The sequence below is a fragment of the Anoplopoma fimbria genome, chromosome 21 (assembly GCF_027596085.1).
Source record: "Anoplopoma fimbria isolate UVic2021 breed Golden Eagle Sablefish chromosome 21, Afim_UVic_2022, whole genome shotgun sequence".
NCBI classification, from domain to species: Eukaryota; Metazoa; Chordata; class Actinopteri; order Perciformes; family Anoplopomatidae; genus Anoplopoma; species Anoplopoma fimbria.
In genome coordinates this window covers 1,731,581-1,742,657 of record NC_072469.1, presented here as the reverse complement: position 1 = coordinate 1,742,657, position 11,077 = coordinate 1,731,581, and the positions used below count along the sequence as shown (strand labels likewise).

General features: G+C 36.2%; 1 protein-coding gene across 2 annotated transcripts in view; it reads right to left on the bottom strand.

Moving 5' to 3' along the window:
- LOC129110431 (E3 ubiquitin-protein ligase RNF31-like) overlaps nt 1-11,054 on the bottom strand; it is a 24,285-nt gene extending 13,231 nt beyond the window's left edge. The window contains exons 1-13 of one of the 2 annotated variants that reach the window (XM_054622508.1): nt 11,010-11,054; nt 10,207-10,480; nt 7,970-8,174; nt 7,118-7,264; nt 6,725-6,880; nt 6,568-6,624; nt 5,540-5,669; nt 4,094-4,243; nt 3,858-4,008; nt 2,999-3,150; nt 2,675-2,817; nt 1,757-1,999; nt 520-822 (exon numbers count right to left, since the gene is read on the bottom strand). In XM_054622508.1, coding sequence (XP_054478483.1) covers nt 520-822; nt 1,757-1,999; nt 2,675-2,817; nt 2,999-3,150; nt 3,858-4,008; nt 4,094-4,243; nt 5,540-5,669; nt 6,568-6,624; nt 6,725-6,880; nt 7,118-7,264; nt 7,970-8,173 — 1,836 coding nt within the window. In that variant the 5' untranslated portion in view covers nt 8,174; nt 10,207-10,480; nt 11,010-11,054. The remainder of the gene's footprint in view (nt 1-519; nt 823-1,756; nt 2,000-2,674; nt 2,818-2,998; nt 3,151-3,857; nt 4,009-4,093; nt 4,244-5,539; nt 5,670-6,567; nt 6,625-6,724; nt 6,881-7,117; nt 7,265-7,969; nt 8,175-10,206; nt 10,481-11,009) is intronic. The other variant, XM_054622509.1, reaches the window with a different exon arrangement.
- Nucleotides 11,055-11,077: the final 23 nt, after the last annotated feature.

The following is an 11,077-nucleotide window of genomic DNA, read 5'->3' as shown; positions in this document are numbered from 1 at the left end:
TTTAGGGACATTTCATTCTGATTTAAGTTTGTTGCACTGTTTTGTGTTTGGATTTTTGATTGTTGGTCAAACAAATCAAGTATTCTGAAGACTTCACTACTTTTTCCATTATTTTCCTTTCGCTTTACAGGCAAAATGGTTTATCAGCTATACAAGAAAAAATAGCAGTAAACCAGTGAACAGGAAGTGACCATATTTGGACTGAGGAGGAGTGACGTAGAGACGCCGTATACGTCTCTGGTGTCGACCTGTCAATCAGTGTGTAGCCCCGCCCTAAAGCATCCCCTGCTTTATGGTCTGTTTGACTCTAAATGGAGCATCATTTACTAAATGAACATCATGCTGTATTGAAGAAGACTTGAAACTAGAGATTGAGACCATAAACTCATGTTTACAATGTTTACTGAGGGAATAAATCAAGAGAGAAGTAGAGTCATTTTCTCATAGACTTCTATACAACCAGAGGAGTCGCCCCCTGATGGACACTAGAGAGAATGCAGCCGGTTTCTATTGTCCTACCTTGACCTGTCTGTCTCTCAGCAGCTGTCTCACGGCTCTGTCGGTGTCTCCTCCCGCCGACAGCCAGGCCAGCTTGGCCTCGGCTCTGGACAGCTTCCCGCCTTCCCCTGTGCCACTGGGACCGCTCGGCTCCGCCTCCTCGCCGTCTCTCTCCACCTGGACGGAAGCCGCCATGGCGCAGATCTCATCCAGCAGGTGAGGCAGCTCTGACGTCAGCCAATCACAGGGGTTCGTGTTGCTGCCGCCGCACATGCAGATGGCAGCGTAGACCTCCTCGGCACTGACGCCGCGCTTTTCTGCTTCCTACGAAAGAGAAACCGGATCAACCTCCATGTTTGTTTTACTTCAAATCTCTTTAAAACATTTTAATACTGTGATATTGTTTCTTCCTGGTAGAGCTGCAACAATTAGGCCATTATTTTTGCTGTTTTTGTAATTTCTTTTAATTTACTCTTTATATTTTAGTTGAATTCAATTTTTTTATTTTACTATATTAATTGACCTTACTCTTATTGCCATTTTATTCTATTTTGCACCGGTGTCGATTCTTTTACACTTAATTAATATATGTTTATATTTTTATTCTATTGTTATTTTCCTGTTGTAATCTTTACAATTATTTACATTAACAATGCTGTCTTTGAATTAATCGATTAGGCATTTGGTCCATAAAATTGATGCTCGGACTTCCCACCAGCACATGAACAGCTCCACTCAATCCCAGAATAAACCCTCTGGGAAAAATAAATTACTGTCATTAATCTTTCGATTATTATTTTTCACATTAAAATGTTAATTATTTGGTGTGCTGAAAATTGAAAACCATATAAATCTGAAAATTCACACATTTGTGATTTCTTTTGGAGCATTTTTGCTTGTTATATTAGTAAAAAACTTATTTAATTGTAACCCTTAATAGCTGAAATAATTAGTAAAAAGAAAATAAAACAATTTAGATAATTGAAAAAATAATTGTTTCAGGCAGAAATGCCAAAAATGTAATGTTTTGAGCTTCTCATGCGTGAGGATTTTCTTCTTTTCCTTGGTCACGTTTCACTGTTTATTGATGTTTCATAGACCAAACAATTGATCAGTTATTTAAGAAAATAATCAGCAGAATTCATCGTTTTTCTTTCAACAGATGCACCCAGAGTTTCCCTTCTAATTTCTTCAAAGATAAACTTCTAACGTTCACATAACGCGTACAGCTCTGTGAGACGTTTTCCTGGTGACCTACTCTGATCTGCTGGACGAGATGGAGGCCGTCTTCCCTCATCATCTTCTGTCTTTTCACCTCCACGTCCACTCTGGGCTTCGGTTGTGGCTTCACCCTCAGCGTCGGTTGTTCTTTGGCGCTGGACGGAGTCTGCTGGAGAGACTGAGGCAGAGAAACTCCAGCGGAGTCTTTGCAGGACAGGTTGCACATCTCGCACACCACGGTGGGATTGGTGTTTACGTAGGTACAGAACTCGCACATCCACTGTGAAAGAGGAAGAAATGGAGACATGTTGAGTGGACAAAACCAAACAGAAGATAGTTTAAGACAGTAGCCAAATGGTCAACTGTTGTTTTTTGTAGCACATGTACATAAATCCTTTAACGTCACAGCTTTAACCCTCTGAACCCCCCAAAAAAAGCATGTTTTCCTGAAACAATCTCCAAAAATACACCGTTTATCATAGCCAGAAGCTGTAAAAATAAGTTATTATCCTCAAATTTTCATCTTCCCGATGGTCTTTGAACACATCATGTGTAACGAACGCTTCAGTCAGAAAAAGCAACTAAAACAAAGCTTTAAATTGTGATTTTTCATCAAAAACATGGTGTTTGTGTTCAACGCAGAGAGCTGCTCGTAAACAGGAAAGATGCAACAAAAAAACTAATAGATATATTGTGAATGAGCTGTATTCATGTCCAAAGAATGCCCCCTATAAGCTGACTAATATCAACATATCACACGTTATTTGGACAATGCTCCATTCAGATTAAGAACTAACTCAGAATATCAACACAGAATATTATGTTTACATGAACTACATCAAATACGGAATATTGCCATATTCTGAATAATAGTGGATTCACATTTGATGGATTGTTGTTACAGCAACTTTAACACTCTGGACCAATAAGAGAGGACAGGAACGCTTCACCAAACCTTCGTTCCGGAGTCAGACAGGGATCCGGGGCTGGACGGCAGTGGTGCGACGGGTGGCCGAGTGGCCAGACGGGGGCGCTCACACACCTCACAGAGGATGCTGCTGCCTTGATTCACGACTGTGCAGCTCTGACACTGCCACTCTGAGGGGCCAAACACAGACACATTTATTGATCATCATTTACCTGGAATATGCTGCGATAAAATCATCTTCTAGATTCAGTGCAAAGTTGTTCTTTTTCAGTTTGTTTTGTGTTTTCTATCTTTGCGTCTTTGTTTTGAAAGCAGCCGTGTAAATAAAGCAGAATCGTGTTTTAGTCCCACCTGTGTTGGGAGATGTAGGGACCGACATCGGGCTTTCTTGAGCGGTGGAAGCAGCCGTGGCGAGTCGAGGCCGCTCGCAGGTCGAGCAGAGGACGGCTCGCATCTCGTTCACCGTCGTGCAGTGAGCACACTCCCACGGCGACAGAGAAAGACTGGAAGACAAGAAAAAATGATATTTACAGTGTAGTCTAGATCATTATTCATTCATTCATCTCTGTTTAAACACGCTGGTGCAATGAGAGCAGTTCACTTCCTTTTAGACAGATATAAAACTTACAAGACAACAAATTACCAAATAAATTCTTAGTTGAGTAGCACACATACAGGTTTTTCAACTTATCAGTTAATGGATTCAATAGACAGGTTTCTCCAGAAGTTTGCCAGAGATGTGCTCTCAGAAGTATTTTGTAAATAACTTCAGTGTGAAAAAAGCATGAAAAAACAGCTAAACAACTGAAGAAATCTTGAACAAAACGACCGATAAGTCGACTAAAACACTGGATTGGGGCAGGCCTTCTACAGACAACAGATACAACTGAGAAAGAAAAACCTGCATTGAATAAAATAAAAAAACAACAATATGGGATCAAAGTTAACCTTAAAGAATCTATTCATTGCAGGTACAGAGTTAGTCAATAGTGGACTCATTTAAAATGTTCATTCTGCAAAAGAAATCACTGCACAATGAAAGTTGATTTTTCTTTCTTTTTTGCATCCGTTTTTTCCAAGTTTGCTCGTCCTTATGAGATGTTAAAGGACAATCAATAAACATAACCACTGCTCTGATGGTTCGACCACACTGCAACCAAAAGAAGAAGTTAACCTGTGACAGTGAGTTAAAGTTCCTGTTTCTCCTCACCTGGATGTTTTGGCTGGAGTAACAAAAGTTCTGTTGTGTCCTTTGCGGTCGGGGTGTGAGTGGAAAAGCTTGTCACAGTTCTCACACAACATCTGGACGCAGGTGGAGCACTGAGCGTGCACCGCAGAAATCCCACAGATGGTGCAAATTCCTAAAGAAATCAAAACAAGTTGAAGAACATGCATGGATTTCAACAGTTGTATTCCTGTTTTAAAGCCTGTTTGATTCTCACATACCCTGTTGGGTCTTGTGTATTTTGTCTCTCTTGTGATTGGCTCTGGAGGGGTGGCGGTGAAAGACGTTGTCACACTCGTCGCAGAAAGTTTGATTTTCACAAGACGGGCAAACCAGAGACGAGGAGGTGCCGCACAGATTACAGTTACTCACTGCAGGAGAGAGAGAAGAAGAAGAAGAAGAAGAAGAAGAAGAAGAAGAAGAAGAAGAAGAAGAAGAAGAAGAGAAATATACTAATACTGTAAATAAAACATATCAACGTTTGTGTCATCAAAAGAGAAACAATCTGTAATCTGTTTATTTCAGACACTGATGTAAGAGGAGCTAAAGAGACCTGAAGAAAATGGTTTCATCACTTAACTAAAGATACATCCACACTACTACATATTCCTCTTAAAACGCATATCTTTAGCTACGTTTACTCCTAGCGTCCACACTTCTCCGACATCTTAAATGTTTGCAAACAATAGCAACGTGCTTTTAGTTTGAAAATGCTGTGTTGCGTCATAGTCTGGAATGGCAGAAACTGGTTCTTTTGAAATCGCCAACGTATACATGACACCAACGTTCACTCCTTGATTGGGTCTGATAAATTATGATGTGATTCGTCACACCGCCAGAAGAAAACAAACAACAGTCGTGATTACCGATCGGCTACCGGGTTAATTCAACATGGATAACGGACTACAGGCCTTTCTGATCTTGTTGTCTTTACTAGCAGCTGTTGTGAGATGCTGAGTTAAATTCAGCATTTTATAATTCTACCACTGCCGACATGCAGAGGAAGCAGCTGTTATTATTATTATACATGTCTGAGGTGACGGTTTACGGCGTTGAGGAGGGCAATGGACACAAAACGGAGGACTTTCCTTTTCTAATCAACGCTTATTTTGTTCTGCACAACTATCGTGAAGTTCACAAAGAAACTGTAAACGAACAAAAGCATAAATGCTCTCCAGTAAGACACCGGGAAGAGCTACAAGTGTGAGAGCAGACAACGAAACCGAGGGGCAACAAACGAGACGTGTGTTGATCAAATTTCTGGACCCATAATCTAGTAAAACTTTGATAAGTAAGTTTTAAAGTTAATTTGATGTGTGTGATAAAGAGATAGAACAAGACCTGCAGCGTTTGAAAAATAAATTAGTCTGTCTGAGTGCATGTATAAAGGAAGACCTGAAGTCATCAAGCACTACCTTTCATTATTAAAGAGTGCTATAATACTCTGTTGTATTTTCTGTAGCTAAGCAACCAAGCTACTTCCTGTTTACACCAGAAACGTGCACGCCCAGTGTTCATAAATAGTCATGTGATATACGTTTTCAATCGTGTCTAAAACGGTGCTGAAACGTTCCCGTGGAGACGGAGATCGTTATCGTTTTAAAACAAAAAACGTATTAGTGTGGATGAACCCTGAAGCAGGCGGGGGAGGGGTGGTGGCAGCTCACCTGTTGACGGTTTCAGAGGTTGTCCTCCGGGGCCCAGAGTGGGCTTAGGTGGAAGAGACGGAACCCGGGGTTTGACGACCTGCTGCTCGTCTCCAAGCGGGATGACCACAGCGTCAGGCACCAGCTGACCCTGAAGGAACCAGAATCACGTTAGGGTCGGTGGAGACCAGTCAGGACGGATATCGATCACCGGACGATCGTCACACAATGCCTGATGTTTTTTTAGAAAATCTTATTTTTCTGTGTGATTGTAATATTTAACACTTGATTGTTTGCCATTAGTCTCATGTTGTGTAATGAAGGTTTAATCTAAAAACATATCTTGTGTGGTCGATAATAATGAAGCTTATTTATATAACTAAAAATCAAAACGAGCAAGTAACAGTTTCTGTGACTTCCTGCTGGAGGCTCCTGGAAGCTGTCCGACTTGACCAACACTGGTGCTGCTTTCATAGAGTCATTTCATTTCAATAAAATCATCATTTATATTTATTTTTGACATAAAAAGGGTTCAAAGGCCTGTTCTTATTTGTAAATAATACTTAAAAATTCACAATTAAAGCTGGTATTCTATTCAAGTATGCAAGTTGCTGCATTTTCCTACAACACTGTTCTGCAAATATTTCACAATAAGAGTCCTGTGGACAAAAGTCCCTTCAAATAGGAAGGGATGTTGTCCACAGAAAGACACAAAACGGCTTTTATTTTGAAACATTAACATTTTTTCATGTCTGTGACAAGGGTGAGACTTTGAACATGCAGTAAAAAAATAAAAAATGACTGAATGAAGACGGATGATCAAAGTGCATCAATGCTGAAATACTTATCATGACTTATGTTTAAGATTTGTTTTACGTAGTTTTTCTTCTGTTCTTTTATTAACATTTTTTCTTGTATTTGTTGGGAAATTGTGGAAATTCATAGAAAAGTAAATGTTATTTTTCCACAGCTGATATCAAATTTTAAACAAAAGTGAAATGATGCATTTCCACACCGATACTACCACACAGCCTAATGTTTGTACAGACCTGCTGGATGATGAATGGGATGATATCTCTGAAGTTTTCTGGGTGAGGATGGGTGCCCTAAACAAACACAAGACACGGAACACAGGGAACGTTTTTACACAAACGCCAGCTGATGTTTGAGGCGTTCAGACCACCGCTCACAAACACAAATACAAACCTTAACGAGCATGTCCACCTCTGTGCGTAAGGTCATGACCTCCAGCGTCACCGCGGCAACTTTCGCGGTGTCCGGTTCGCTGACGTCGTCGGGGAAACTGAGGCCATCGATCTGCTGATTGGTGTAACCGTACAGAAACAAGACTGTCCGGCCGCCCTGTGGAGGAACATGGCGATTTTAGATATCTGCTCTTGATATTCAATGCAAAATATATAAAAGGAAATAGGAAAAAAGTTACTTTTTATAAGAAAATCTGCTTTATTTGCACAAAGAATCTTCTAAATTCAACCAAAATCTTACCCAAAGTCACTGTTACATTAATAGATCCATATAAAAACAATATATCTGCACCAAAACGACTGTTTCAAGCAGAACTAGGTGACGTTTTCTCACCTTAATGGCATCCACGGTGGTTTTGAACACGGGGTTGTTGTGCTTGACGCTCCTCCAGTATCTGGGCCTGGCGGGACTCGTCAGGTTACAGCCGTACTTCTCCAGGATACTCAAGGCCTTGACCAGTCGACTCAAAGACTCCAGAACCTGAAGCGGAAACACATTTAATGTGAGCGGTCAGTAACTGCTACGCCAACGTACTGCACAGCAAAACTGAGTCAAGGATGCTTCCTTGATGGGACACTTCCTTCCTTTTTGTTTATTCACTGCAGTACATTTTCTAGTAGGAATATTGATGTAAAAGTATTCAAAAGATGTTGGCATATTAAGTAATATTATGAGTTTAACAGGGATTTGGGACAATTATTATAATTTATTAACACAAAAACAAATAAAACAATAATATGCTCTAGCCAAAGCAACCAGACTCTATTGAAAAAAACACTAATTTTACCTCATAGATGTGAAAACACATTTAAACTTGACAGAATCAAAACTCATCAAAACCATATTTTTCAGTATTTTCACTGTTCGGACAATCACAAACTCAGGTTTTTACTAAATAAACGCTTAATTCACAGCGTTAGATGTCACAGATTCCTTGAAACCATTAAAGGATCCTTTGTTGACTTTGAGAAACACTCAGTGTCTGTTTTTTATGAGCCAACATGAATACATGTGACCCAAATTCACTGGTTATGTTTGTTTATGCTCCCAAAATGCACATTTTTGTATAGAAGGTCGTTTTTTTTTTTTAATGGAAGATAGGCAGATTTCACATTTGTTGTTGTATATATTCTTAGATTCACGTATGTTCGGAAATATCTATCCAGATAAATAAATAAACCGTACCTCCTGTGTGTTGCGGCAGGCCATGTTCTCCCTCAACATGGCCTCCACTCCCAAGTGACGGTACTTCTCCGACAGAGGCAGGAGGATGGCGGCCATGGCCTGGACCTCCGCCTTCACATCCTGGGCTAAACCCGAGGAGGAGAGGAGCGACAGGGCTCTCCTCTGGACCTCCTCCATCTGGACCGACGCAGGGCTGCTGCTCATGCTGTCAAAAAAGGGAGTTGATCAATACATTTTATCTCCCTTATGTGAGGATTTGCTTTGTTTTTCTCTCGTGCATCAGTGTAAATTGAATATATTTAAGTGTCTGACTTTTTGATTGGAAAACACAACCAACTAAAAAATATAAATCATTTTAATTTATTCAGATAATATCCTTTATTCAGAAAAAAAAAAAATTCTTCAACAAATATTCTGAGAGTTGGTTGCATTTTAGAGCATTTGTACATGAATAGACAATGTTGGAAAATGTTAAATCAATCTGAACTTCAGGGCTTTATTTGAGTGATGATCCATTTAGCCAACAAAATGTCAGTGAAAAATCAAGGAATCATTTCTGCATCTATCACGGCATTTTCAACTAAATTTCCATGCAGTCTTCTTAAAACAATAAATATTTAATTAATTTTAAAAAAAGGAAAAAAATTGCAAATATAAGATAAGACATTATTAATCTCCATGGGGGGGATTCACAGGAGGTAAGAAAGCAGAAATTACGAATATATATTTATGCATAATTTTTATGTCATATGGACCCATGAATTTAAATATATATATATAAAAATAGGAAATTAAAGAAATGAGAGATTACAATAATAAGCTATATACATTACAATATATTACACTGTATAAGTGCATTTTTTTAATTTTTTAAATCCAGTATTATTCCGTCAATATTACTCAACTTTATAATGTTAAATGAGATATATTTCTGCATTTACTAAAGTAATTGTAAAAGGTTTTATACGTCTTCTTAAATACTTTGGATCAACTGCATTTCTGCTTGTTATGTTTTTAATAAACTGTGTTATTTTATGTTTAGATTTGTATGTTTATACTTTATGTAAAGCACTTTGAATTATCTTTGTTCTAGATAAATTGCCTTCAACCAAAGAACATATATATTCATTGCCTTAAACCAAAGAACATATATATACATATATACATATATACATATATACATATATACACTGTACTTTTACTGTCACAGAGTATTTTCTACACTGTAGTATTAGTGATGTTTTTGTTTGTTGTCACTAGAGCTCATTCTCTCTCTTTCCCTTTCCTTCTCCCCCCTCCTTCTCTCTCTCTTTTTAAACCTCACCCCTCCCCCCACACACACACACTTTTTAAACACATATACATTTTTAAACACATATATATATATATATATATATATATATATATATATATTTAAATTTTATTTAGATTAAAATTTTGTTTCATATTTATTCTCATTATTATCTACCCAAGATCTTCCTTGTTATATATAACATTTTTTAAATCTAAATAAAATCTAAATATATATATATATATATTTATATATATTTTTATTTTATTTAAATTAAAAACATATATATATATATAATTCTATTATATATATATATTAAATTATTATATATATATATTTTTTAAAACTAAAGAAATATATATTTATATATATATATATATATATAAATATTTATTTATTGCCTTAAACCAAAGAACATATATATATATATATATTTATTGCCTTAAACCAAAGAACATATATATATATATATATATATATATTATATATATATATATATATATTATATATATAAATATTACCTTAAACCAAAGAACATATATATTTATATATTTATTACCTTAAACCAAAGAACATATATATATATATAAACCAAATATATATATATATATTACCTTAAACCAAAGAACATATATATTTATTGCCTTAAACTAAAAACATATATATATATGCATTACCTTAAACCAAAGAACATATATATATATATATATTTCCTTAAACGAAAGAACATTATTTAATACATTTTCAGCAAAGCAGAGGTTCATTTGTGATTAAGTGAGCTGAACTATTTAACTGTAAATCATGTTGGAAAGTCCTGGTTTCTCCTGGTTTCTCTTTAAGGACAGAAGTGAACATTACAGGTTGTGTTCGCAGTCAGACCCTGAACGCAACACTCCATGAAGATGAAACCGAAACTTTAAGTTTCAGAGAGAAGGCTCAACGTTACCTGCTAAAGTGTCCGTCGGATCGGCTTCAGGATAAACGAGCTCCGGCGTGACAGCCACAAGTAATTATGTTCTCAAAAATAAGATGTTTTATTAAAAATGCGTTTCAGTGGTAAAATGTGTCACCTTTATAAGTTCCGTGCTGCCTCCGGAGCTGACAACAACAGCACAGCTTTAAAGGCGGAACTCCTGTTCGACGTTTTATGTTCCGGCTCCACTTCCTGTCCCCGAGTTATTTTCAAAATAAAAGGGGGATTTCCAAAACTCGCTCCCAACCTTAATAAAATAAAATAAGATAAAATAAAATAAAATAATAAGATTAAATAAAATAAAATGAAATAAATTAAAATGAAATAAACTAAATAAATTAAATAAATTAAATAAATTAAATAAATTAAATAAAGTAAGTTAAGTTAAATTAAATTATATTATATTAAATTAAATTAAAGTCATAAAATAAAATAAAATGAAATGAAATGAAATGAAATGAAATGAAATGAAATGAAATAAATTAAAATGAAATAAACTAAATAAACTAAATAAATTAAATAAATCAAATAAGTTAAGTTAAATTACATTATATTAAATTAAACTCATAAAATAAAATGAATTAAAATAAAATGACAATTAAAATAAATAAAATAAAACAGTCCACTACATGTAAATGTCCCACATTCAAAATCAATATGAAGAGGTAAGCTACCTGGTTCTAAGAAAAAAAGCAAAGATATTAGAGATATTAGAGAATACATATATATGTATTCACTACATTAACAATCTAAATGAATCAAAAAAAAAAACTTACTTATAGTGAGGAACCACTGCTTCACAGGATTCATGAATTCAACTGAAACATTTGATGATTTTAATTCA